Source organism: Salvia splendens, chromosome 4 (assembly GCF_004379255.2).
Source record: "Salvia splendens isolate huo1 chromosome 4, SspV2, whole genome shotgun sequence".
NCBI lineage: Eukaryota > Viridiplantae > Streptophyta > Magnoliopsida > Lamiales > Lamiaceae > Salvia > Salvia splendens.
The window spans coordinates 2,641,745-2,667,929 of NC_056035.1; the positions used below are offsets into that span (position 1 = coordinate 2,641,745).

Genomic DNA, 26,185 nt, shown 5'->3' on the forward strand with positions numbered 1-26,185 from the left:
GTTCATGATGATCGGAAAAAAAAAAAAAAAAAAAACAGAACAGAAAGAGAGGTGAAATCAGAGAAGAATAGCGGAAGATCTTGTTTTCTCCTGATACCATGAGAAGATTATAAACGAAGCATGATTAAGTTTGAAGAGAGAAAGTCTCGATTGTTTTTATTGTATGAATCAAAAAATGAACTACAAAAGAGTGAGCTCACCTTATATACGTGGTGAACTAATTCTGTGAGCTAACACAAAATATCTACAACAAAATATCTAATGCCAGCTAGCTATAACAAACTTTAACTAACTAACTAATATAGCCGTTGGTGGTTGAGCTAAGATAACCGGCACTCTCGAAGCTTCCATCCTCTTGACTTCACGTGTGCATGGCTGCTGATGCCTTTATATCTAAGATGTGTGTGACACAAATGCCATTTTGTTCTCACCGATCTTGGGCTCTCTGTACTTCATCACTCTGCAGAGGTAGTTGGCAGATCCCTCGTACCACTCGTAGTGTTTTCCAACACCATAGCCCTCGAACACCATTCGCACCACGACCTTGTCAAGTTCCGCTGCCAACTTTGTGTACGCAACTAGATTTTCACTGAACAATATTTAAATCATGAAATTTGGTCAAATTTTGTTCTGACCTATAAGGTTTGAAAACAGTCTATTGGTAAGGCTGAAATAAAAGTCGTTTCATGAAAAAAAAGAGAAGAAAATAAAACTAACGACGAAAAAAACAATCAAAAGTACTTATGTTAATGCAACGACGTTGTATTGAGCATCACCAAAAGATGTTATTTCGTACGCAGACGAGACAATTACGAAAAAAAAAAAAATTTCACCTTTTGGTACTATTTTGAATTCAAAGTGACTAACTAACAAGCGACACGAAAACACGCACGTACCAGAAGGTGGGGTTTCCGTTAGGCCACATGACGTTTGAGAAATCTTGAATTCCTCGGTTGGTGTGGGCGTCGTCGATGCCCATGCTTTCGAAGAGAGGAAGGAAGGGGATCTGGCCGACGTAGCCGTAGAGGGGTTTGGAGGACTTGTTTTGGACCTTGGTTTGAGTTGGGAGAGTGAAGAGGTTTTGCAAGGATTCGAACACTTGTTTGTGTATTTCTTGGGTGAGTTTGTCGTAAATTGCTACAAAACAACCATATTTTTCTAGAGCATCAACTACTTTTTTACATGTCTCCGGCCATGATTCTGTCTCAGGGTTTGTGTTCTTGTCTGTGAATTCTATCACAGCCAGTTTGTGAACTGTCTCCGATCCCATGGTTGATTGATCTTGTGTGTGTGTGAGAGAGAGAGTGTGTGTTTCCGATACTTATTTATAACTAGATACCATAGGTAATTTATTTTGATAGGCTGATTAATTAGAAATGTAAAAAACGAAAATGACAATTTCTGAGTTGTATAAATGATAGGTCGTTATATGAGTGAAAACAATATGAAGTTTTTAAACATACATATCTTATCGCTTTTGTTTGTCTCGGTTGGTACGTTTTGTAATTTTGCCATTTAAAATTTTGAAATAGTAGTACTATTAAATAATAAAAAATAAATAAAAATATGATGCAATTCTTTAAAATACTTTTACCACCGAAAAGGAAAGGATTGATTGCTAAAAAACACACTTATAATTGTGACATCTTGCAATCACTTCACTAAAAATCAAAGAAAACATATATTCCATCCGTTCCGACTTTGACTCAACACATATTTTTGAAAATATAAAATAAAATAGATGCAAAAGATTAGTGGAATGTGCGATGCATTTACCAAAATAAAATAAAAATGAAATGAAACATATAACTCTTGGAAGTTTCAAAATGACATATGAACAAATTATGGTGTACAGAGGGAGTATTTGAATAGAAACATGTAGTATACATTATTTATCAAGATGCAAATTGTGCAATTTCAAGGTGAAATAATAGATTAGGAGCTAAAAACTACAGTAGGTAACTTAGTCACTAAAGATATGCTTGGTACAATGTTCTTAGTTACTAAAGATATACTAGTACTTGGTACAATGTGGAATAGAGATTGAGAATGAAATAATCATGTTTACCTTTATTCCATTTTTTTGCTTGAATCGTCATTCTATTTGGAATCACCATTCCCACTAGATTAGATTAGAATACTTATCACTCGCAATCAATTGTATTTGTCTTTCATTTTCTTCTAAATTGACCGTTTGACAAAATTACCTTTCTATGTATATGATTTTACAAATTTACCATCAGATTTTGGACATAAGTCAGACTTTACAAACAACTTAGTTAATGCAACAAATTCAGGTTTCAGGGTATTCAAAGGTAAATCAAGGAGAAAACTAAAATCTCATAACCACCATATCAATTTACAGACATCATTAAAAACATGTTCCAGTGTGGAATTAGGCCAACAATTAGAAGATATAAATACTCCATCTTATGACCTCTAAAGCACATTATAAAACAGCAAAAAGAATGAAACTGGCCATGCTCTTAAAGCTAGAATTGATTGCATTTACATGTAAACCTCACCTTAGTCAGACAAGTCAGACATCAATCTTGATCACTCTGTGTCGCGTTCTTCCTCGGGCCTCGAGTTCTTGTTAACACCCGAAGAAAGCTCAGCCTCGGGAGAAACAGAGGGCAGCCTCTCATACACTTTGGATCCCAAAGGTAGGAACTTTGCTCGGCCCACTCGAAGCGTTTCGCTGAGCTTCTCATAGTTCCATCTCTGCTGAACATAAACAGCAACCGCTAGAAGAACTGCGATAGCCGGTATAGCAATGTCACCAAACTTGGAAAAGAAATCCATCCGCGGATTCACAAACTCGTACTCCTCGGAGAAGTAAGGGTTTGGTATGGGTGATGTTATGTAGTCATAGACGTGGGGGAGGAGCCGGACTGAGGTTATCCCGATGTAGTAAAGTTTCCGGAGGGGCTTGACGTGGATTCTCCACATCAAGTTAGCAATGACCTGAGGAAGGAGGAAGAAATCCTGAACTAGGCCAAGATACTCCTCCAGCTCCGTCTCCCATTCACGTATCACGTGTGAATATCCCGTGGAATCGACAAACTGCGCTGTTTGAAGAGGTTTGTAGCTTGTACTCACATAGTGGACAGTGAGAGCAATGATGTATCCAAAAACATGTAACGTTAAGGTTGTGATAAGTACTTTCTTGTCACTTGGGACACGGTGAGGCTCGAGAGGGGCTCGTGTCTGTAGTCTGATACGCGATTTCCACACCTTCTGACAGAGGCGGAGGGTTAACGAAAAAGCTATGAGCACTAGAATCTTTACCGTGTAGTCGATTACGTGCAGCCATTGGCTGTTCTGTAGGTCATCGGATTGGTTTTCACTGAACTCGGATGATGCCTTTCTTAACAGAGCTTCCGCCCCTGTAACGAGCGGGAAGCTGTACCCGAGAGCTTGTACACCCAGCATCACGAGAGATACAAAAGGAATGGATTCCGAGTTATCTCTGATGTAAAACAACTGGCTCAGAATGCAAGCGATTGCAATGGAGAGTGTCAAAACGCGGAGGATTCCCTCCACGCCTCTACGTGATATGATGTCCTCGCGTTGCCTTCTGTACATAATGGGAACTGTTTGGAGTTTCACCGGGATAAAGTAGAGTGGATCGTCTTCAGTCCGGTGGCTAGTGATGGAAATCCTGGCAGTTGGATTGACTAGCCACCGGGCTGTAGTCGGGGGATACGAAATCATCACATCAACCAAACAATCCAGCCCGGCCTCAAGGTCCATGCTTTCATATAAGGTGTTCCACGAGGCTCGAACATCCCTGCAACCAACCAGATACATCTTTCCAACGTGTGGATCATATATCCCCTCCACGAATAGTGAAGAGAAGTTGGAATACTTGTTTCCAACGAGAGTAAGCTGGCCGGAAACGTTGAGGAGGAGCTGGCTTTCAGTGTATTCACCTTTATCAGAGTAAGGGATTTCTTTCTGTAAAGTTGAATCATATTTTCCCGGCCAATAGCGTCCGAACAAAGGGCCGAGCGACAGAATCTCCATCTCCAAGTCGGCTTTCGCCAAAAAAGTTTTAGGAAACGGATCGGGTACAGCAGCTATGTGAAGAGTAAGATCTTCAGCTAAAAGAGAGAGACTGTAATGAAAGTTTCCCATGTCTTCCATTTTCGGAAACTTCAAGAGTGACTTCTTGATCACAGTCCCAAAGTTAAAAGGCTCGTCTCTTTCGAGTATAGCACCAGCAGAGTCAATTTTCGAGTACTTGTAATATGGATGAGTGGAAGTGAACTGATCCCATAACTCAGCAGGACGGACTAGCTTCTCGAATGCCAACGGGAAATATGGCGAATGAGAGATATCAATAATCGACATAGTACCAATAAGTATGCTACGCTGTTTTATGGAGAAAGAAAGAGGAACGTACAAGCAAATGCGCGTATCACAGCCACTTCCGCCCAAGCAACCAACCATACAGAGCTGTCCGGACGAAGACTTCCATATCCCTTCAGCAGAAAGAGTCATGTTACCAAGCCCTGTCCTCTGTGCTGCAGTGAAACGATTCTCGGAGGGAGGAACAGCTCTGAACACGGAAGACACCCTCATAAGCCTACTATTGTCACTTGAAGTCATATTCTCACAGCGGACGTCCTGAAGAACAAGCTTGGCATCTTTGAAGCTCCCATCCGTGGCGTTAATCTCCTTATCCGACACAAACGGACCTAACCTACTGCAGAACTCATCCGTGCCGTTGCACTTCCAGTTTGGAAAAATTGTGAGAGCCTCTTGGTGAGTGAACCTCTCGAGTATGTCGCAGAAGTCGAGCCCTTTGTACACATCAACATCACCACTAACCGAGCTATCCTTATACGGATAAGGCTCACACGCTTTGGAGACGAGATTTCCAGAATCAAACTGGTAATTCGCAGAAGACCTCAACAAAGAAGAGATGCGAACCTCATCAAAGTACTTGAGGTTCGACTTTGGATTCAAGCTTCTCACGCTCCCATGGACCGCCCTGCTCCTCAACGACACCATCTTAGGGTAACGAAGCACGAGCACAATCCGATCATCCTGTGAGAGAAGTGGCTGGTTAGTATAACCAGACTCCTTCACCCACCCCCACGGATCACCCGAATCAGGCTGACGAGAGGGCAGCACTGCACTCCCCAACAAACACATCACCCTCTCCCCATCTGATTCAGTGTAGATCCCCTGAAAGATAACAGAGAGCTGCGAATGGCCGGGCCATATATCGAACCTAGGGCTCCCTTCAAATGGCTTTTCTGAGAGCAAACCTTCAAGAGTCACCCCCAACTGCAAAATCCCACTAACAAGTATCGAATTCTTCGAATGAAGGCGACGACCAACGTCGGTAACCCAAAAGGAGGCCAAGTTTATTGGAGATCGAAGATCATCATCAGCAGAAACTCCCCTATCATCAAAGGGCATCAATGGAGCACCTCCCCCATTCAATTCCTGCCACCAATCACCATTCAAGAAAGAGAGCTCCTCTTTTATAGTATACAAACGGCTATCATCAGGTTTCAACACAGCAGCAGATTTCAATACAAATGCACAAGCTTTATTCACTTCACCAATCCTGTCATAGCTGTAGCTCACAGAATGCTTACTTCCTCTATCTCCAAAATTATCAGAATTCGAAAGCCCAAAACATGAAATCACCCAAAACCCAAGTAGAATCCAAGATGCAGGCATCATTAATCAATTAACACCGCAGGAAAAGGGGAATGGTGTTTTCAAACTGCACATTTGTATACAAAATCAAATCTTTAACACTCCCATTGAGATTCGACAAGAATAAATTAAAAAACGCAGCTAAATTCCGAGATTTCAAGACTTACCGGTGCAATTTTCTACAATCGTCGTTGCAGGAGTGAAACTCATTTTTGTGAAAAAAATGGGTTTAAAATGAAAAAAGAAAACAATTTGAGGTTGAAGATGTTTAGTTGGTGAGATTTTTGCGAGTGAACAGTGACTGTTAGGGAATAGGGATCAAAGGCTGACAAAAGTGTAGAGTTCAAGTCAAGGCAACTCCATTTTCGACATAAAAAGCTTAGTTAACTGAGTTTCATCAATTTTCCTCATTTAGTTTGCACTTAATTGCATAACTAAGTATATTAATTTAAGTCAAAACTCAAAATGATTGAAGTAAATTCAATTTTGGTTTGGTAGCATTAGATAGGATCGATTATTTTTAGTTAGTTGTTACATTGTTAAATTGTAGGAGTATTTCTAAACCATATATTCATAATCTCTCATAAATTTATTCAGATATAAGTTTGTGAGCTTCTCCCTGCATCTCCTATATAAATTTCTCTCTCTAATAAATGAAGCTCATTTTTCAGTAACATATATACTTTCTTTTCAAAAGTTGTTATTAGTAATTAGAAGACGGGGAGTATTATTGGTTTTGTTTTCTTGCTTTTTTAGAATAAAGTTATTTTTATTTCATTTTGTATGCTTAATAAAAAGAGCAAAAAATATGAGATTTTTGTATTGACTAATTTATTCATCCTTTTCCAGAAGACGCCAGCGGCGTTCTCCGTCTCCTTTCGCCGCCAATCCTTTCACGCGCTGCCGTCAGTGAATTTTTGAATAGCTCGAAGGTTAGCGATCGACGCATATTCATCTTTCTTTGTGTTTTCTTAATTTGATGTATTCTAAGATGTGATTATTGGTAAATCGATCTATGTTTTGAGGTGTATTAGAATTTTGCTTTCTAGGTTTTGCTTAATCTGAAATCTGCAATGGAAAATCTTATGAATTAAGACATTAGTAGCATCTGTAGCCGAATATTTGTTTATTCGGGCTCATTTATGATCAATCAAGCTCACTTCGTTGGTTCAAGTTGCTAAATTGAAATTTTTTGCTTTCTGTAAATGGAAAACAATTGGTAGTAATTCTCACCGTTTTACTTGTTTTCGTGATGGCTGAAGAGTTTAGTTAGGCCTCTTTTGTTGTAGAAGATGGTGGTTAAGTTTTCAATTGAATGATGCAGTTAGAACAAGCTAGTTATTGGGGAATTAGTATTCTGTAAGTTCATTATGTTCTGTTTATTCCTGATCTAATTTAACTGTGATTCAGGTTAGCAATATGGTGTCGGGATTAATAAACGCGAACCCTGTTGTCTATGAGAGAAAGGAGCGTCAAACTCGAAGTGCACCAGGTGATGTGGATGAATACGCGGTTGAGGCAATTGACCAGCTGGAAATTTTTGATATCCTTTGACACGAGTTAGAGTTAGATCTCTTTTTTTCGGAGACTCAGAACCGTAATCTGCAGCTATTAATCCCTTGCCTAGGCTGAATTTACTCCATAACCATACCAATTTCTTTTTCGTTTTTGGTTTTGGTGGACTAATCTGCCAATAATCTAATGTATGAAGCAAAAACATGCTGAGGGAAAATCACTAAAAGGATATTACAGTATAAAGCATGATATGTTTTACACTGTTCCTCAAATATGTGAAAAGTAACTATTGAGGAGTTTAGACATGAGAACCTTATTTTGTTTTACATGAATGATAAATGAGTTTCTTGGGAACTTTTTAAGTCGCTAGAGTTTTGTATCCTTAATGTTGTTACAGCATATTAGAGACGTAAAAGATCCAGAGCATCCTTATTCATTGGAAGAGTTGAAAGTGATCACGGAAGATGCAATTGAGGTTGATGACAAGCGTAGCTACGTGAGGTATAAAAGTAAAAAGTACATCCTATGTGTATTCATTTAGTTGACTATGTCTAGTTTATGTCAACTTACTAGAAATGATCTGCTTCAGGGTCACATTTACTCCGACCGTAGAGCATTGCAGCATGGCTACAGTAATTGGCTTATGCTTGCGGGTCAAACTCATGCGCTCTTTGCCACAACGTTACAAGGCAAGTATCCTAAGAACCACCCAGTGAAGCATAATTTTTAAAATCTGAACTAATGAATGCTAGTAATTTTAGCAATCTCTATATAAATATGCCTGTTATGTCGTATTGGTAGTTCTGCTGTTCTACTTATATAATATCAGCTTCTAGAATTTATATGTTTAGTTATATGTAAATCAGCATCATGATTTCTGAGGATTCTATAATTATCCATGCAATTATAGTGTTTCAATTTTTATGTTGTTTCCAGGTGGATATTAGAGTAGCACCTGGCTCTCATGCCTCTGAAGCTGCAGGTTCTCTCTCTCTCTGTCTCACCTTATCTAGTCATTTTGCTCTCCCATTTGTTAGCAATGTTTTATGTCTATGCGTTAGCATGGCCACTCTCTCTCTCTCTCTCTCACACACACATCTGGGATTCTGGATACTGTCAGTACATTGATTTGGTCATGCCTAGCTGTTTCCAGAACTAAATAATAATTTTAGAAGTAAACCGATAAGATGTCCGTTGTTTAGTACTAATATTTTTTCACGTGAACTACAATTTGGGTATCCTTCGACTAATCCAAATTTACTACGTATAACTGTTATTTACACTTTGTTACATGTTCAAATATATTAATCTTAAGATGATTTGCCTATCTGCAGTAAACAAACAGCTGAACGACAAAGAACGTGTGGCAGCAGCTTTAGAAAATCCTAACCTCGTTGATATGGTCGATGAATGCCTTGCGCCCTCATATGGATGAAAAAAAGGCCTCTGTTATAAACTTATAATAATCCTCTCATCATAGAATCTTTTGCAATACCGTATTTGTATCTGGGAGTTTTCTGTATTTTTTTTCTATACATGTCAAAATTGTATTGATTTTGTCACATCATTTAGATTTTAGAGTTTTCTTGTAGTTGATTAGATTCAGTTTTTGACAGTGTATGCCTTGATTTATTTCATTATTACAGTTACTGAATAGATGTACTGTATCAATAACAAATTACACACATTGTTTAAGAATTTGATCTCTACATGTTCATCAATTACAAATATATTAGCCTGATTTTCACATATTATAAAAATCTTGTATTCTGCTAAACTCTCATCTCCTCTGGAAATTGAATATTTTGATAGCAAAAGCAAATGTAACAGCAAACACGACTCCAAACCCAGCAACAACAGCAGCAGCAACACCTATGAAATCGTGTTGGAATCCGAGGTAACTTCGCACAAACTCTCCAACGGACTGTCCGGTCGCGAACTGATCCGTCACGTCTCCAAACTGAGATGCAGATAGACCGTACACAGTCCAAGCAACAGGGTTCACCCAGTGGTACCATCTCCACCAAACCGGTGTCAACTGTCATTCCCAAAAAAATAAAAATGTTACTTTCATTGTCTGTGTGTCGTCAACCAAGTTCTCGTTATCAGACGTACCGGTCTGGACACTACGAACCCTGAAAACACATTCCAGATTCCGTAGAACGTGTAGGACACGATGTTGGCGATGTGGTGGTTAGGCGTCATAGCCACAGCCATCATGCCGTAGAACACAAAGTATAGAAGGGTGAAGAACATGAAATACAAGAACCAGAAGAATTTAGCAGCAGTCCAGTCGAAACCGATCATTGCATACATGATGAATCCATACACGACAGCTTGGCCGAAACAGTATGGAATCTCCATCATCATCTGCTAAGTTTATGAATGAGTTCCATTTTTCCAAACAACACAAAAAGATCAAGACTTCACCTGTCCTAGTGCGTATGGCAAGGCCGAGTACAGCCCTGCAGCCTTTTCGCGGTAGAAGACTGTCCGTTCCACGACCACCACTGGCTGCACCGATGTAGCAATCTGAACCCCTAGAAAGAAGACGGAACTATACATCGACCCCATAGCGTTCAAAATGTCCTGGTAAGAGCCCCTGATGTGTAACAATTCAAAAACTAGGATTAAAACTTAATGAGGTTATGACCAAAAGGATATCTTCCCTGCTTACCGTTTGGACCCGAGATCCCAGAAGAGCGACCCGAACATGATGGCTAGGAAGGCGGTGTACACCATTCTTACTGCGGAGTAAGTGGGATTGCGCCAATACGACCAATGCTGCTTCCATAAACATGCCAAGCACTGAGTGAAGAAAGGCTGAGAATACTTGGTTTGGAAATGTAGGTCCTTCGTCCCAGGGCGAGGCGTGCTAAGCTCTTTCACCAGAGCTTTGTTGCACCTATATAGCTCCGAGTTTCTGTAAATCTCAGCGAAATCGATCCCAAGAATTTGCTCTTGGGACGAAGACGATACCTCCAACATCCAAGTTGCTGGATTATATCCATCCCTGATCTTCTGAGTTCCTTGTATCACCTCAAAGTAGTGAATCAAGTTGCACGAATGTTGCCCCACCGGGCCAACGTATATCTCCTGCCCGCCTCGCTTCATCAAGAACAACTGCAGAAACAACGAGCAAAAGATGAAGAAACAAGAAAATCAATGTATAAATGTAGTATAACACAGACATGCCTCATCAAAAGCTTCAAAGATGTCAATACTAGGCTGATGGATGGTGCAGACCACAGTCCTCCCGGTTTCCACAGTGTTCCGGACCGTCCTCATCACGATCTGAGCAGCTCTCGCATCCAGCCCCGAAGTAGGCTCATCCATGAATATGATGGAAGGATTCGCCACGAGCTCCACTGCTATTGTCAGCCTCTTGCGCTGTTCAGTTGACAGGCCGCTCACCCCGGGCAGCCCAACCAGTCCGTCTCTTATCGGAGTCAGCTCAACGAGCTCCATCACATTCTCGACAAACAGCTGCAACCACACAGAATCAACATACTTACTTACCTGAATCCCTGATCACACACAATGACATTACCTTTCTGGTTGCAGAATTGACTTGAGGCGGGAGACGCAGCCAAGCCGAGAAAAGAAGGGACTCATAGACCGTGACACAGGGGGAATGGATGTCGTTTTGCTCACAGTATCCCGAAATCCGAGCAAAGGTCTCCTGCTTCTTCGGATAGCCAGAGATAGTAATGTTTCCTTCGATATACCCACCTGTTTTCCGACCAGCCAGCACGTCCATAAGCGTGGTTTTCCCAGCCCCGCTGACCCCCATCAAGGCAGTGAGCACGCCAGGCCTGAACACCCCACTCACACCCTTCAGGAGCACCAATCTGTCCTCATTCGCGCCTTGGTTTTTCATCTCCTGCAAGCCGAATTCAAATGATTCATTTCTTTCTAGTCTTTACACACTTTGTGTATTTTTCAGTTACCTGTGGCATGTCAACTGAGTACTTCACATCATCAAAAGCCATGGAGTGAGGTTCAAAAGATAAAACCACATCTCTCTTCTTTCTTTCATCCTTTCTCTCTGCAAAATCATGAGATAATCACATAAGAAACAAGTTTTTTTTTCCGACAAAATCAAACTTGAAGTACTAGAATAATTCTACTCACCATTTTTGTCAGTTAAAACCTCATTCTCATCTTCTGGTAATATGGTTTGAGATCTTCCCATAGCTACAAAAAACACGACACCATTTTTTACATGTGGGATTCATGTTATGCTGAAAAAAAACCGGAAAATGTTATCCACACTCACGGTTAAGATAAGTAAGAGCAAGAATGTAACAAGAGCTGAACAGAAAGGTCATCCCTATCAACGCCCCTATTCCGATCCAATACCAATACGAGCCTGGGAAGTAGCCTTGAGACTTCAAAACCTCGACTCCCAACGACATGTTTGCATCCGGAGAAGCCTTTGAGATACAGAAAAAAAAAGATATCAGTATTTCTTACAAGGCTATTAAATGGATGATATTGATATCTAAACTTACATGTCTCCAACTATGACCTCGGAATTCATTAACCATCAATGCATTTTCTGCATACATCATTGGTGAAATATAGTAGCCCCAAATCCACCAGTTCTTGATGGCCCCTGTTGAGAATGTAATTAATGAAAGTCTCAAATACAAAACGAGTAGCACCTCGAGAAGGAACACATTCAATACCTCGAGGCAGGACAAATCCGCACAGAGACAAAACCAGGAGTAATATGAAGTAGCCGTACAGGAAAGCAACGATCATATCCCTACCAATCGCTCCAATCAAACGAAACAGTGAAGTCGAGGCTTGCATTAGCATCAATAGCAGCAGGTAATATTTAACAAATCTGTGGCAAAAACACCCTACATTAGTACTCATTTATACAAGAGAAAGAGACAGATTCTTACTACTCTTACCTTCCAAAATTTGGATCAAATCCGATTTCGTAGTAAGTGATAACAGTAAACACAAGCATTTCAAAAGCATTCAGAGGAATGGAGAATATCCACTGAGGAAGAACATATGCCCAAGCAGGAAAAAAGAAGAAATTCCTCTGCCTATAGAATACCGGCAGCCTGAGAATTCCCATCACCATCTCCGCCAGCCCACCGAACATCACATTGGACAAAACAAAGTAGATCGCGCTAGCAAACTTCCTTCCATCCGCGAGGCTGTCTCGCCCCATCTTTGTCCGAAAGAAGAGTGTCATTGTAACAAATCCCATGACACTAAGCTGAAAGAGCCTGAATATATACATAAAAGAGTTCCTCTTCATCAGCAAGAGCTCTCTCGAGGCACAAGCTTTCAAGATCTCCTTTTTGCTGATGCCACTGTGCTTCGTTGTCAAAGCAGCCGGGTGGCTCTCCCTCTTGTCAAACGGGATTGCCAGATCAGCCGTTAGCCTCTGTCCTACATGGAACGACCTGAAGGATTCAGCAAACTCCCTCGCTGTAACGAACCTGTAAAGCCTGTCCTTATCCGCCCAATACTGCCATTGATCTCTCCTCGAGGTCACCTGCACAACGAAAAAAGAAAGTTCTAGAAAAAAACCTCTTCCCTTCCGAAATCAGACAAAGGCTGCTGCTTACTTCTTGCAAGAATTCGGCCACGCCCTTCCTCTCCGGACATTTGAACCCCATGGATCTGAAAAAGCCAATGACATGCTCACGGGGCCCTTGGTAGACGATCTGGCCCTCGGAAATGAGCATGATGTCATCAAAGAGCTCGTACGTCTCTGGCTCCGGCTGGAGGAGTGACATCAGAACTGTCCCTTTCAGAATGTGTGTGGATTCTCTTATGCAGTTCACCACTTGGTAAGCTGTGGAACTGTCCAATCCTGTTGTGATTTCATCCATGAAGAAAGCCTTTGCTGGTCCCACCAACATCTCCCCTGAGATATATATTGACAAATTACACATGAACAAGCTGTGTTCATAACTAACTTAACTGTTTTTTTTCTTACCTAATGTAACTCTCTTTTTTTGTCCACCTGAGATGCCCCTAGTCATGTCATCTCCTACAGCAGTATCAGCACACATGTCCAATCCTAGTATCTGCAAATTTGATTAAGTTTATATTTATGTACTCCATTATCTACATTGCTTGTAAGAACAAAAGCAAGATTTTTTACCTTGAGAATATAGTCTGTGACAATACTTACTTCTTGACCTTTCAAATAGGCTGCCTACAAAAAAGAATTTAGCCTTATAATAGCCTCTTTCTGATATAATTTTCCACACTATAATTCAATAAAAGAAAGATGTTTTTTTGAATAAAAGTAAAGACTTTACCTTCATGTAAATATCCACATCAGGATCAGGTCTGATATTAGCTTCTTTTTCTCTTCTTGACAGCTCTGCCAGCATTTCTGCAGAATTTTGTCATACAAAGACCATTCATTAATAGCTCAATGTTGATTACTCATGGGTTATAAATATCAAAGATTTGATTTTTTTTTAAGTGAAGGGTGAATTTGGACCAAGATTGGTTCCAACTCCTTGACATCTCGCTGAGAATGCCAAGGTTTCTCTGACAGTCATTTCTCCTAAATGGACATCATGTTGGCTGATGTATGCAGCACTTCTTTGAGGCACAAATTCTTTCAACTCATGTCCATTATATGTCACATTTCCCTTAACCTGCTCACAAAAAAAATAATCATTTTGTATTTAATATGTAGCTAGTTGAAACTTTTTATACTGTAGTACAAAAAATCATGAAACTGCAACTAGCAAATTTTACACCAGTAGAAAATTTTCAAAATAAAATTGTGGCACAACACAAGCAATTTTGAATATTCCAATCAATTTATTATTTTTTTCGGTTTCATAAATTTTAATAAAATGTCAATAAAATGAGTAAGTGGGAGTTGAGATTCATTTACTGAAAAATAGTATAAGTAAGTCAAAATGAGGCATTAAATAGTGTACATCCCAGAATATCAATAAGAGATATTTAAAAATGGACGAGATTACCTTCATATCGGGATGAGGCATTCCTGCCAAAGTTAACAACAACGTTGTCTTTCCGGAACTTGGCGGCCCTAAGAGAAGAGTCATCCGTCCCGGTTTCAAGATTCCGAAAACATCCTTTAGGATCGTGAACGGCCTTTTTCTAGTCGAAAGAACATGAGTGTAGCTTGATAGTTCCTATTGTGATCATATAAAAAAGATTAATTTTCCTTTTATTGTAAATTAATTGATCATATATTATATTCATGAGTGTAGTATTATTACCTCAAAAATATTGGCAAAGAAGTTGATCAAAGTAGGCAAACTTCTGCGGCCTACATAAGCTTCTGCTTCAACCTTTAAGTTCTCAAATCTAACTTCAATACTTGGTAGATCAATTCCCACACTAGAAATACATGCAAAACATAAGAATCTATGTTGACAAATTAAATAAAACAAATTAAAATAAAGTGTTTATGTACTTATATTAGCTGAATTAGTAAACTTGGTGATAAGAAATGTTATGTTACTTATCTTATATAAGCATCACTCTTGTTCAGTTTACATTATTTGTTTTGTTTTACATATCAATTTGATTTTAATATCTTAATATTGACACAATTAATTTAACAACTTGCATAAAAAAATTCAAGCTCTATTAATGCTATAAGCATATCAAAATTTGAAAAACTTACTAATATTTGTATACTCCATATGAGAGTAACAAATATACTTACGCATCAATTCGATTCTTGAGCTTCAACAAGAACTTCTCATTGTCTTCTCTAGCATCCCTAACAAGCCTATCAAGCAAGTTCTTCCTCTCTTGAAATCCAAGATTCCTTACATCATCAATTTCTCCGAAACCACCTTCTGATCCCACCAAGATTCCTCTTCTCAGACGATCAAACGTCGGAAGCCTTTCTATGGCGGCCCATTTCAGAGCTTCTTCGTCGTCTTCTTCTCCCCGCGACGACCTTGAGAACATCTGCAGCCCATTGTTTCTCCAAAGAGAAGAGTTTCTTCTGAAACTTTCACTCATGTCCATCTCTTCAAGCACAACTATTCAAACCCTAACATTATACTATTTTCTTACTAAGAAACATAATTGTGTGTTTTAAGAATAATGATTCATTTATTTGTAGCATCGTGTGAATTCTCAAAGCTATTAGTATTCAATATTCTAGTTTTTAGGTAATGCAAAGCCTACGGCATAAATACATTCTGGTGCAGTCTTTTTGGAATATTTAATCTTGGATTTGCTAAATATTAATTGCTTGCATTGATTTATAACAAACTTCTTGTGTAAATGCTCTCATCAATAATACTACATCGTTTTAATTGCTACATGAATGCTATACAAGGTTTAATGAAGTATATTTTATGTGACGTAGTTGATCACATTTTTTAGTTGCTAGACCAAGGAATTTAAGGTTACTTCATAACCCATGGCTGGAATCGAACAACGACAAATCTAATACACTCGACCACACCCCTTAGGTTGATTTCATTTAATTTGATGGTATATGCTAATTTGTCAAAATTGATCTAGCTTGGTCATGGGTCTCGGATGTATATAGAGAAATATTACGGTACATACTTTAATTATATGAGCATTGATCTTTAATTAGTTCATGTTAGCACTTGGTATGTCGCACAACAAACACTCAATCAGATATGACCCAATTCTAGGTACGTCCCTCGAGCAACCAAACACATGTCTAGGTCCCTCTCGGGTTTCAAACGTTAGCCGAAATCGTCGCTAACTTGGAGTTACACTTGCCATGATAAGCGCTGTCTATGAAAATTATTATTGAAGTTATTAACTCATCATAAACAAAGCTCGGACTATTTATTTTCTCTATAACTTTGCCTAAATAGATGAAGTGGGCTTGCTGTCAATGGGCAGGATATGGGCCTAATTTGTCCAATAGCCTGAAACTAGTGGCCCGGTCCAACAAGCCTAATCCGAATTTATTTTACTAGTAATATCGAATTTATTCTCTCAAGTAATTATCTGATTTTAGAATGTGTTATTTTTGTTGGTGAATTTTAGTTGTATTCTTTACTGTTTATTTTGGTCTATTCTAAGCAGTAAGCACAATAATATTCATTATTAAGCCTTCTAAATTCTAACATAATTTGTTAGGTACGTCCGTACGTACTCATATAATTTCGACTTTAGTCAATATTATACGTTATTCTAATTAATTTGTATGTTTAAGCCTTTCTTATTTTCTTAATGACTTTAGTCAATATTATACTACTTCATTCTTATTAATTTGTATATTTAAGTCTAGTATTTTTCTCAAGACAATGGCACTCGGCACTCCACAAGCGCTATCTTCAAAAAACCAATATTTTGTTTTTCCATTTTTGTCTTGAAACTATTCACTTTTTTACTAATGGTAGTAGTTTTATAGTGAGATTCACTATACATTCACTTTCTTGACTCAGGTGGAACTCATTTTCCATTCAGAATACTTATACCATAATTAATGCTATTATTTATGAATCAAGGAGTACAAAATTATAAATATGGAGTATATTTCAATATATATATATATATACACACACTACCTTTTCTGGAAATTGAACACCTTTATAGCAAAAGCAAATATCACACCAAAAACAATTCCAAATCCGGCAACCATGGCAGCCACGGCACCGATAAACTCGTGTCGGAATCCAAAGTAACTTCTTAGAAAACGCCTAACAGTCACATGCGCGTCTTCCAACACATCCATCTCTTCACCATACTGCGACACAATCAAACCGTACAATGTCCAAGCCACGGGATTCGCCCAATGGTACCATCTCCACCACCCCGGTGTTCTCTGATAAAAAGTACGACAAATGTTATCCCGCAAGTTTTAGTAAAAAGTGGTTGAAATATTCTAAGTAGAAAATGTCTCTTGTTATTAATAAAAAAAAATGTATGTAGGTGAATAAAAGGGCATGTTATATGATATAAATGATAAATAAATTAATAGTATAACGTAAAATAGTTACTATAAAAACAAAAGGGCTTATTAAAGGAGGGATTATAGATATGCAATCGTCTAATTGTAATAGTACTAGTAGACTAAGTCGATGAAAAATTGTTTGGTTAAGTACTCAATGTAATGGTGAAATTCGAACTTACGGGTCGAGGGATGATGAATCCGGAGAAGAGGTTCCAGATCGCGTAGAACGAGTAGGAGACGATGTTGGCGATGTTCTCGTTGGGCGTGAGCGCCACTGCCATCATGCCGTAGTAGGTGAAGTAGACGAGTGTGAAGAACATAAAGTATATGTACCAAAAGTACTTCTTAGCCGTCCAATCAAACCCGATCATTGCATACACTATGGTTCCGTACACAATCGCTTGGATGAAACAATAAGGTATCTCTATCACAGCCTGCAATACAATTGATATTAAACAACAAGAAAAACATAATCACTAACTATGCTTGAACGATGCGACACCTGTCCAAAGGCGTAGGGGAGGGCCGAGTACAGCCCTGCAGCCCTCTCACGGTAGAAGACAGTCCGTTCCACTGCCACCACCGGCTGCACGGACGACGCTAGCTGGACGCCGAGGAAGAAGACAGCTGCATACATCGAGCCCATGGCGTTGAAAATGTGCTGCTGAGAATCCCTAAACGCCGATACATGGTCAACATTTGATTAGTGTTGCAATGTAACGAGCAGGGTCGAATGCATAAAAAAAAATTATTTCGTTAGGGGATGTATTTTATAAATTTTAATAAGTTCATTTTTCTATGGTTTGGCTATATTTCGCATAAATACCAAAATTTTGACAATTTTACTTGTATACAAAGAAAAAAATTAATGGCAGGGGCTCAAGCCCCCGCAAGCCCCAAAATTTGTTTGTCATGTTTTCTTACTTTTTGTCACCGAGATTCCAAAACATGGATCCGAAGATGATGGCAAGGAAGGCGGTATAGATGATCCGGACGGCGGAGTAGAGAGGGTTACGCCAATAGGACCAGTGTTGCTTCCAGAGGCAGGCCACACACTGAGTCCAGAAAGGCTGAGCGAACTGCGTTGCAAAGTGTAGATCGTTTGTGCCTGGACGCGGGGTGCTCAGCTCGCTGATCAGAGCTTTGTTTCTCCTATAAAGCTCGGAGTTTGTATAAAGCTCGGAAAAATCTACGCCCAACGCGCTTTCTTGGGCCGAAGATGACACTTCAAGCATCCAGGCTGCTGGATTATAGCCGGCCCTAATTTTCGTAACTCCCCGAATTGCCTAGATTTTAATAGCACAACATTAGCTCAAATTCTTTTTTAAAACTAAGGATGATAATCATTTAAATCACGGAATTTGGTCCAACCTCAAAGTACTGGATCAACTGGGTGGACTGCCGGCCGACTGGTCCTACATAGATCTCTTGTCCCCCTCGCTTCATCAAGAACAACTGCAAAATTTCTCAAACCAAAACTATGTAACAATCAATAAAATACAAAGGATTGAATCATATTAGTGTAAGTAACAGAGTCTCACCTCATCAAAAGCTTCAAATATGTCAATGCTAGGCTGATGAATGGTGCAGACCACGGTCCTACCAGTGTCGACCGTGTTCCTAACTGTTCTCATCACAATCTGCGCAGCTCGGGCGTCCAGACCCGAAGTTGGCTCATCCATGAATATTATAGAAGGGTTCGCCACCAGCTCCACGGCTATGGTCAGCCTCTTCCGCTGCTCTGTCGACAGACCGCTCACACCAGGTAGCCCGACCAGCCCTTCTCTCAACGTAGTCAGCTCCACGAGCTCCATCACATTCTCCACAAACGCCTGTCACCAAAATACGGCAACAAATTGAATATCTAAAGGATACATGATCAGACAAGTTCAATATGTGTCCGTACCTTTCTGGTTTCATCATCCACGTCTTGGGGCAGACGCAACCAAGCTGAAAAAAGTAAGGACTCGTAAACCGTGACACAGGGCGAATGGATGTCGGTCTGCTCGCAGTATCCTGAAATCCGAGCGAATGTCTCCTGTTGTTTGGGATATCCAGATATGGTGATACTTCCCTCGATATAGCCACCTGTTTTCCGGCCGGCCAACACATCCATAAGCGTTGTTTTCCCGGCGCCACTGACGCCCATTAGAGCGGTCAGGACGCCCGGCCGGAAAGCGCCACTTACCTCCTTGAGTAGGACTAGTCTATCCTCACCCACCCCTTGATTCTTCATTTCCTGCATTAATTTCAAAGAGTGAACTACATAAATAATCAATTTTTTCGATAAAGTACTATTTTTCGGCCAAGAGGTTGACTGCGAGATTTTGAATCTGACTTATCGAGTACCTGTGGCATGTCTACAGAGTACTTGACATTATCAAATGCTATAGAGTGTGGTTCAAAGGGAAGAACAACATTTCCCTGTCTTCTCTCATCTTTTCTCTCTGCATCATTTTAACTCAAGTGAACATATTAATAAACAAATTGAGTTACTTAGTCATTCTATAATGCTAAAACTTACCAATTGGTGTCTCATTATCATCTTCACTTATCATAGCAACTGTTTTTCCCAAAGCTGTCACCACATTATCAACAATATGTCACCCAAAATCCTTCCAATTTTTCCAAAGACACCAAATCATAGTATAAACAAAAAGCAAAAGATTTACTCACGGTTGAGATAGGTAAGAGCAAGAGTAGACAAGACATTGAACAAGAGAATCATGCCAATCAATGCACCTATTCCAATCCAGTACCAGTACGAGCCCGGAAAGTAGCCAATTGACTCTATAACCGCGACCCCTAAAGAAAGTGTCACGTTCGCCTCGGGAGAAGCCTGTCAAGACAAAAAAAACAGATCAACCATCACATCCACAGGTCAACACACAAACAAACACACACAACCACATGATCAAGAAATAAACAAACATGTTTCCAGCTGTGGCCTCTGAACTCATTCACAATGATGGCATTGTCTCCATACATCATAGGGGAAGCATAATATCCCCACAGCCACCATTTCTTCACACTCTCTGCATAAGAAAGGATTGAGAAAATTTCATATTTTTATTCTTATTTGATCATTTACGATAGTGCAACATTTTTTACGTACTCCGGGCAAGGACAAAGCCGCTCATGGCGAACATCATGAGCAGCACGAAGAACCCGTACGTGTTCGCGACGATCATGTTCCTCCCAACAGCCCCGATCACTTTGAACATGGACGAAGCTGCTTGCATCTGGACTAATAGCACAATATAATACTTGACAAATCTGCCACACATTCAAGATTGATTCAGTATTTCAATAATACAGGTGTGCATTCAATTTTCATTACGCTATTTTTTTGCCTAAAATGAATCGAAAATTAAAATTAAATCGAATTATCCGAAAAAATAAAACCAAAATCTAAACTCCAAAAACTGATGAAAGATCCAAATTGCAAAAATATTTCCAAAAAAACAAAAATTTAATAAAAATTGGATAATTAACATATCAAATAATTAAAATATTGATAGAATATATATCATAACATATGCTAATATAAAAACACACAAGTAGAGGTTTTTTAGGCATAATATATTATATTAAAATTTAAATTAGTTTTTCAAATTTTCAGTTTTATATATCTGAATTGAACCGAACCAAAAAAATCAAAATTGGCCAAAAATTAAAACCAAATCGTATCAAGATCCATAAAAAACGAACCAAAGTTTAAATTTTAGTTTGCTTCGAATGGAATATTCGGTTTTTGGGTATTGGTACCTTCCGACATTGGGATCGTATCCGATTTCATAGTAAGTTAAGACCGTGTACGAGAAGACTTCGACGATGCTAATGGGGATGCTAACGAGCCACAAGGGAAGCGAATACGTCCACGCCGGAAAAAAGTAGAAGTTCCTCTGCTTGTAGAAGACCGGAAGCTTCTGGATGGTCATGGCGATCTCAGCAATTCCGTTAAACGTGACGGTGGTGATGGAGTAGAACAACGACCCCGTGAATATCCTCCCGTCCGTCAAGTTGTCCTTGTCCATCTTCGGGCGAATGAAGAGCGTCATCGCGATCAGCGCCATCACGCTAAGCTGACAAAGGAGCAAAAGCACCCTCAATATCGGCATTGGGTGCTTGGGGGCTGCAGCACCCCCAATCATAGAAACAGTTTTTTATTTTAAATGGTGATGTTTACTAACTTGGGTGAGCTTGAAGGTGTAAAGGAAGGAGTTCCTCTTCATCAGGAGGATCTCTCGGGCGGCGCAGGCTTTGAGCAGCTCCATCTTGCTGACGCCGTAGTTCTTGGTGGTGAGGGCGGCCGGGTGGCTCTTGCTCTTGTTGTAAGGGGTGGCGAGATCCGACGCCAGCTGCAGGCCCATATGGAATGATTTGAACGCTTCCGCGAACTCTCTCACCGTGATGTATCGGTATGGCTTCTCGGCTTCTGCCCAGTACTGTTGTTGATCCTTCTTTGATGTCACCTGCAGTTATGGAGCGGACGTAGAAAAAAATATTTGTAGGAGTATGTTTTCTAAAATTTATTCAATAGTAATTTCTTAGGTGATTTAGAGGTTTGTACCTAACAATTTACATAAATTTGAATAATTTTGAAAAGTCTATGAAAGATAAAATTTGATGAAGATAGACTCTGTAGGGCTTAAGCCTCTTAACCTTTCTACAGTTATGACTGCAAAAAAAAATGTTTTAATTTGATAGTTACTATATATTTTTATTTTTTTTAGTTTGGAAATCAAAGACAAATATTTTCTTAAATTTCGTCGTGATGATAGGGAGTTTGCACAACGAATTAAAACAAATTACCGAAAATTCGAGAGCGATACTTAAAGTAGTGTGAACATAAAGATGGAGAAATGGGCATACTTCTTGCAAGAAATCTGCGGCCCCTTTTCGTTCAGGGCATCTGAAGCCCATGGATTCGAAGAACTCGAGGATGTGGTGGCGGGGGCCATGGTAGATAAGATGGCCTTCGGAAATGAGAATGATGTCGTCGAAGAGGTCGTAGGTTTCGGGTTCGGGCTGCAGGAGTGACATGAGGATCGTGCCTTTGAGAATGTGGACGGATTGTCGGATCGAGTTCACCACTTGGTAAGTCGTCGAACTGTCCAACCCGGTCGATATCTCGTCCATGAATAGCGCTTTCGCCGGTCCCACCAGCATCTCCCCTGCATTATTTCGAGAAACAATTGTACAAGAGTATTAGCAACGTCGCATGTTGTTCAAGTCTCAATGGGACATAAACGCAAAAATCACGTGCGGGTACCCGGCCATTCTCGGCATGCTTTCACACAAAGGCGTGCATCATGCACGCAGTTTTTTATTTATATTTTATTATATTATTACTTGTATAAACAACTTTACTATACATAAAAACACAACATATTTATCTATTTCTGTGTGAAACAATAGTTGAGACGGAGTAACTAATTAATATGTTCTCGGTTCTAGAATAGTTACATAATTGATGAAAATTTATTCGGTGTGTTAAAATTCATGAGAAATATTATATTTTTTCAAGTGAATTAAATATTTTACTAAACTATTACTGTACTAAAAATTAACTGATATTTATTTCAAATAGAATTATGATCACTCATTTGAAATTGCATGTAATGAAAAAGGCGGCGTGCAATCGTCGAAATTGAGTCCTATATAGTCTAGTAGTTAGTTCAATAAATACAACTACTAGTATTCATTTTACTACAATTTATTTGACCTCAAATTAATAATTAATTAATTGTTAATTAATCTTGATGTCTCATGTTTATAAATTAATAGTACTATACATTTTGGATAAAATTGATGCAATAATCACTAAGTTAGATTAAATTTGTTCTGCCCTGCTCCTTGAAAATAAGCATGAGGTTTAAGGTTGTTGGTCACAACTGGTCGCACCAATTATAAAAACGAACCTGTCGTAACTCGTTTTTTCTGCCCACCTGAAATTCCCCTGATCATGCTATCTCCTACAAGAGTATCAGCACAAACATCCAATCCCAATATCTACAAAACAAATCATCTCATTTAACATAATAAAATAAATTAACTTAGTAGTATATAGTATTAATTTATTAATCTATACATCATATTATCAAAAGTAAAAACTATTCCTAGTTTCAGTAGCTAGATAGGTACATGAAAGAATCCCATTAAACTATTTTCATATTCATTACCTTAATAATATAATCTGTCACAATATTTGCTTCTTGGCCCTCGGTAGCTGCTGCCTACATGATTACAACATTAGTACAATTAAGTTATGAAGGAAAATTCATTTACTTGAGTTACAAAAAATCTTACTTTCATGTAAAAATCTAAATCAGGATCAGGCTTAATATTCGCCTCTTTTTCCCTTCTTGACAATTCTGCCAGCATATCTGCACATGGAAATCGCATGTATAATATGACATCATCAGTATAGTAACGTGTAAATAAAACACGGGAGTATTAGAAAATGATACGAACCGTGATTGCTTCCGACTCCTTGACATCTTGCAGAGAAAGCTAATGTCTCTCTCACCGTCAATTCTCCCATGTGTACATCATACTGACTTATGTATGCTGCAGTTCTTTGAGGCACAAATTCATTCATCCCATGTCCATTATATGTCACACTTCCTGAAAACTGATCATCATGAATTGCAATTAAATTTTAATTTCTTGGCATAAAGACATTATTAACTAAAAAAAAAGGTTACAAGGTTGTGTTTGTATTACCTTTAAAGAAGGATCAAGCATCCCAGCCAAAGCCAACAATAGTGTTGTTTTTCCGGAACTCGGAGGCCCTAAAAGAAGCGTCATACTGCGACCACGACGAATAAATGAATAAATCACGAAATATGAACAAAATTTCCACAAATAAATGAACTAGTTATTACCGGCTAGGCTTCAAGACTCCACTGATGTTTTCTAGGATTGTCAAGGGCCTCTTTTTGCTAGGGAGGATATGAAGAGAGTTCAAGAAGTCCTTCAACACACAAAAAAGGCATTACAAAGTTTCCAAAAGATGTTCAATTTGTGCTACATATACTATATGGGGTTTATAGATCATGGATTGTGTAAGGCTGCATATGTAGAAATTGGGCTCTCTCTCCTAATAGGCTAATCTTTTGGAATATGTTCCCCTGTTTGGTCTATGTAACATGAGGCAATATCATTGGTCATGGATGGCTTCTTCCCCACTCCGAGTTGGCTCCCCTATCATCCCCGTTGGTCTTTCTTTTGGAAACACCAAAAGGTGGGGGTTAAGCGACCCCCAACCTAGGCATATTAATGATGGAACATCACTTGTTTCGTAAAGAGTCCAATCCCAAAGTGACTTCGACTAGACACCTACAACTAGGAAAGAAGAGAAAGCGAGCAAAGGCGGGTCAAAAACCAACAAAAACACATGAAAACAAACCAACAAAACCCAAACGTCATCATTGGTCACAGCTGGTTTTTTCCCTAGATCACGATTCTTGTGGGCTACAACTCCAAGTTGTCGAACCTCTCAACTAAAGCGCTTTCATACAAAAAATGACAACTCATCCTATCAAAAGATATAAACACAATCGATTTGCACTGGATTTGTAACACACTTGGAAAATGGTACACATACCTCAGCAATATTGATGAAGAAATTGAGGAAAGTAGGCAGAGCCCTACTGCCAACATAAGCTTCTGCTTCAATCTTAACATTCTCGAACCTAACCTCAACTGTCGGCAAATCAATCCCAACTCTGTAACAAACAGACAATAACAAATCAACAAAACACCAAACAAAAACACAAAATGAAAACAAATGAAGCATCAACTAAGCCATCTTCTTGCTACCTGTCTATTCTGTTCTTGAACTTCATCAAGAACTTCTCGTTGTCTTCCTCCACGACCTTAACAAGCCGGTCGACCAGCTTCGCCCTCTCTTGGTAGCCGATATCAGCCACATCAACCTCGTTGGCCCCACCCCGTGACCCGAGCAAGATGCCTCTCCTTAAACGATCAAACGTGGGTAGCTTCTCAAGGGCTGCCCACTTCAGAGCTTCTTCGTCGTCCTCGTCTCGAGACGACTGAGAAAACATCTCCAGCCGGCTGCTCCTCCATGCCGATGAAGTTCTTCTCAAGCTGTTGCTGATCTCCATTTCTCACTCTCAACCTTTTTCAAGATACAAACAAGAATGTCATGCAAATATAGAATGAAAAAAACATGGCTAAGTTGTAAACGTCTAATCTTAATTACGAAAGGATATATATATACTTCTCTTTGGGTAATATGACACTAAATTCATAAATTTTCATCAAATTCTGATTTGTATACCAACTTCAAAATTTTCTTGTGAATTACCTAAATAATTAATTTGTTCTAATTTTACCACTATTCAAGATTTCAATGGTGACATAGTTTGATTGCTTACTTACATGACTATGTGACACTATAGGATGCAAATTAAAATAATGATACATTTTAGGTAGTGAAACAATATCATATTATACTCCCTCTGTCCTAAGGAAGATGAGTCCTTCCTTGGACGGCACAAGATTTTATGCAAATTTATTTTGTGTATTAAGTAGAGAATAAAGTAAGAGAGAGAATAACGATAAAAAATTTCTCATTTTTAGTAATTAGTCATTTTGGTTGGGACAAATAAAAAAGAAAAGTTGGTCATCTTCAATTGGACTAAGAGAGTACTAAATTAAATAATTTCATAGGTTGAATTAGGTTTATATTAATTATTATTAAGACACATGAGCACTAAAATCTTGATTAGTTGCGAAATCATAATAAATCAATAGCCTGATAGTACATAACTGATTTTTTTTTAAAATAAAAAACAAATATCCAGTTTTCTTTTAATGACCATAAATTAAAACAAATTTGATATTCACATTTTTCCGTAAGTATAGCCTTAAACAGCTTTGTAATTAGTTAGTAGTGGTATTTATTAATTCGTAGATAGAAGGTCATGCTGCGTCTGCCCTCTCCTAGAACCGGGAAATTTCTGAGTCTATATAAGTTAGGGGCTAATACAATGAAGCAACTTCATTATGGTTAGTTAATGTTGTAGATTTGAGTATCCT

General features: G+C 39.0%; 5 protein-coding genes across 7 annotated transcripts; 1 reads left to right on the forward strand and 4 right to left on the reverse strand.

The window, feature by feature from the left end:
* Positions 1 to 393: 393 nt before the first annotated feature.
* Positions 394 to 1,270, reverse strand: LOC121800214 (probable 2-oxoglutarate-dependent dioxygenase AOP1.2). The gene is made up of 2 exons (XM_042199797.1): positions 897 to 1,270; positions 394 to 589 (listed from the first exon to the last, which is right to left on the reverse strand). The coding sequence occupies exons 1-2, from the start codon at positions 1,268 to 1,270 to the stop codon at positions 394 to 396; spliced, it is 570 nt and encodes a 189-aa protein (XP_042055731.1).
* Positions 458 to 6,273, reverse strand: LOC121797868. 2 transcript variants are annotated; one of them, XM_042196626.1, is made up of 3 exons: positions 5,847 to 6,273; positions 2,526 to 5,746; positions 458 to 589 (listed from the first exon to the last, which is right to left on the reverse strand). In XM_042196626.1, exon 2 carries the CDS (start codon positions 5,701 to 5,703, stop codon positions 2,557 to 2,559), a length of 3,147 nt encoding a protein of 1,048 aa, XP_042052560.1. In that variant the 5' UTR covers positions 5,704 to 5,746; positions 5,847 to 6,273; the 3' UTR covers positions 458 to 589; positions 2,526 to 2,556. The 2 variants fall into 2 exon arrangements, with proteins under 2 accessions (XP_042052560.1, XP_042052559.1); XM_042196625.1 differs by lacking the exon at positions 458 to 589 and having other exon boundaries at positions 2,317 to 5,746; positions 5,847 to 6,272.
* A 19-nt stretch (positions 6,274 to 6,292) lies between these two features.
* LOC121797869 (protein AE7-like) lies at positions 6,293 to 8,850 on the forward strand. Of its 2 annotated transcripts, XM_042196628.1 has the most exons (7): positions 6,309 to 6,412; positions 6,529 to 6,611; positions 7,090 to 7,222; positions 7,590 to 7,695; positions 7,784 to 7,883; positions 8,131 to 8,176; positions 8,529 to 8,850. In XM_042196628.1, the coding sequence occupies exons 3-7, from the start codon at positions 7,099 to 7,101 to the stop codon at positions 8,627 to 8,629; spliced, it is 477 nt and encodes a 158-aa protein (XP_042052562.1). In that variant the 5' UTR covers positions 6,309 to 6,412; positions 6,529 to 6,611; positions 7,090 to 7,098; the 3' UTR covers positions 8,630 to 8,850. The 2 variants fall into 2 exon arrangements, with proteins under 2 accessions (XP_042052561.1, XP_042052562.1); XM_042196627.1 differs by having other exon boundaries at positions 6,293 to 6,611.
* A 104-nt stretch (positions 8,851 to 8,954) lies between these two features.
* On the reverse strand, positions 8,955 to 15,201 carry LOC121797872 (pleiotropic drug resistance protein 1-like). The gene is made up of 20 exons (XM_042196630.1): positions 14,888 to 15,201; positions 14,436 to 14,556; positions 14,175 to 14,348; positions 13,679 to 13,838; positions 13,491 to 13,567; positions 13,331 to 13,384; positions 13,163 to 13,253; positions 12,789 to 13,090; positions 12,117 to 12,715; positions 11,886 to 12,046; positions 11,709 to 11,812; positions 11,474 to 11,630; positions 11,329 to 11,391; positions 11,145 to 11,242; positions 10,745 to 11,077; positions 10,390 to 10,680; positions 9,872 to 10,317; positions 9,625 to 9,796; positions 9,310 to 9,564; positions 8,955 to 9,232 (listed from the first exon to the last, which is right to left on the reverse strand). The coding sequence occupies exons 1-20, from the start codon at positions 15,196 to 15,198 to the stop codon at positions 8,975 to 8,977; spliced, it is 4,227 nt and encodes a 1,408-aa protein (XP_042052564.1). The 5' UTR covers positions 15,199 to 15,201; the 3' UTR covers positions 8,955 to 8,974.
* A 1,436-nt stretch (positions 15,202 to 16,637) lies between these two features.
* Positions 16,638 to 25,307, reverse strand: LOC121797873 (pleiotropic drug resistance protein 1-like). The gene is made up of 23 exons (XM_042196631.1): positions 24,944 to 25,307; positions 24,729 to 24,849; positions 24,007 to 24,095; positions 23,846 to 23,930; positions 23,594 to 23,753; positions 23,429 to 23,505; positions 23,302 to 23,355; positions 23,041 to 23,131; positions 21,992 to 22,293; positions 21,310 to 21,591; positions 20,885 to 21,201; positions 20,232 to 20,392; positions 20,048 to 20,151; positions 19,793 to 19,955; positions 19,641 to 19,694; positions 19,466 to 19,563; positions 19,023 to 19,355; positions 18,658 to 18,948; positions 18,488 to 18,571; positions 18,041 to 18,402; positions 17,619 to 17,790; positions 17,296 to 17,550; positions 16,638 to 16,987 (listed from the first exon to the last, which is right to left on the reverse strand). The coding sequence occupies exons 1-23, from the start codon at positions 25,246 to 25,248 to the stop codon at positions 16,727 to 16,729; spliced, it is 4,221 nt and encodes a 1,406-aa protein (XP_042052565.1). The 5' UTR covers positions 25,249 to 25,307; the 3' UTR covers positions 16,638 to 16,726.
* Positions 25,308 to 26,185: the final 878 nt, after the last annotated feature.

Excerpts from the sequence above, each read along its gene's own strand:
- LOC121797869 (XM_042196627.1), top strand. The coding sequence starts at position 7,099 with ATGGTGTCGGGATTAATAAACGCGAACCCTGTTGTCTATGAGAGAAAG. Across the intron at positions 7,696-7,783 it reads GACAAGCGTAGCTACGTGAG|GGTCACATTTACTCCGACCG; the intron begins GTATAAAAGTAA and ends GATCTGCTTCAG. Across the intron at positions 7,884-8,130 it reads CTTTGCCACAACGTTACAAG|GTGGATATTAGAGTAGCACC; the intron begins GCAAGTATCCTA and ends TGTTGTTTCCAG.
- LOC121797873 (XM_042196631.1), bottom strand. The coding sequence starts at position 25,248 with ATGGAGATCAGCAACAGCTTGAGAAGAACTTCATCGGCATGGAGGAGC. Across the intron at positions 23,356-23,428 it reads ATTTAGATTTTTACATGAAA|GCAGCAGCTACCGAGGGCCA; the intron begins GTAAGATTTTTT and ends GTAATCATGTAG. Across the intron at positions 21,202-21,309 it reads ACACCTTCAAGCTCACCCAA|CTTAGCGTGATGGCGCTGAT; the intron begins GTTAGTAAACAT and ends CTCCTTTGTCAG.
- LOC121797868 (XM_042196626.1), bottom strand. The coding sequence starts at position 5,703 with ATGATGCCTGCATCTTGGATTCTACTTGGGTTTTGGGTGATTTCATGT.
- LOC121800214 (XM_042199797.1), bottom strand. The coding sequence starts at position 1,270 with ATGGGATCGGAGACAGTTCACAAACTGGCTGTGATAGAATTCACAGAC. Across the intron at positions 590-896 it reads AACGGAAACCCCACCTTCTG|TGAAAATCTAGTTGCGTACA; the intron begins GTACGTGCGTGT and ends AATATTGTTCAG.
- LOC121797872 (XM_042196630.1), bottom strand. The coding sequence starts at position 15,198 with ATGGACATGAGTGAAAGTTTCAGAAGAAACTCTTCTCTTTGGAGAAAC. Across the intron at positions 13,839-14,174 it reads TGCCTCATCCCGATATGAAG|GTTAAGGGAAATGTGACATA; the intron begins GTAATCTCGTCC and ends TTTTGTGAGCAG. Across the intron at positions 13,254-13,330 it reads TCACAGACTATATTCTCAAG|ATACTAGGATTGGACATGTG; the intron begins GTAAAAAATCTT and ends TCAAATTTGCAG.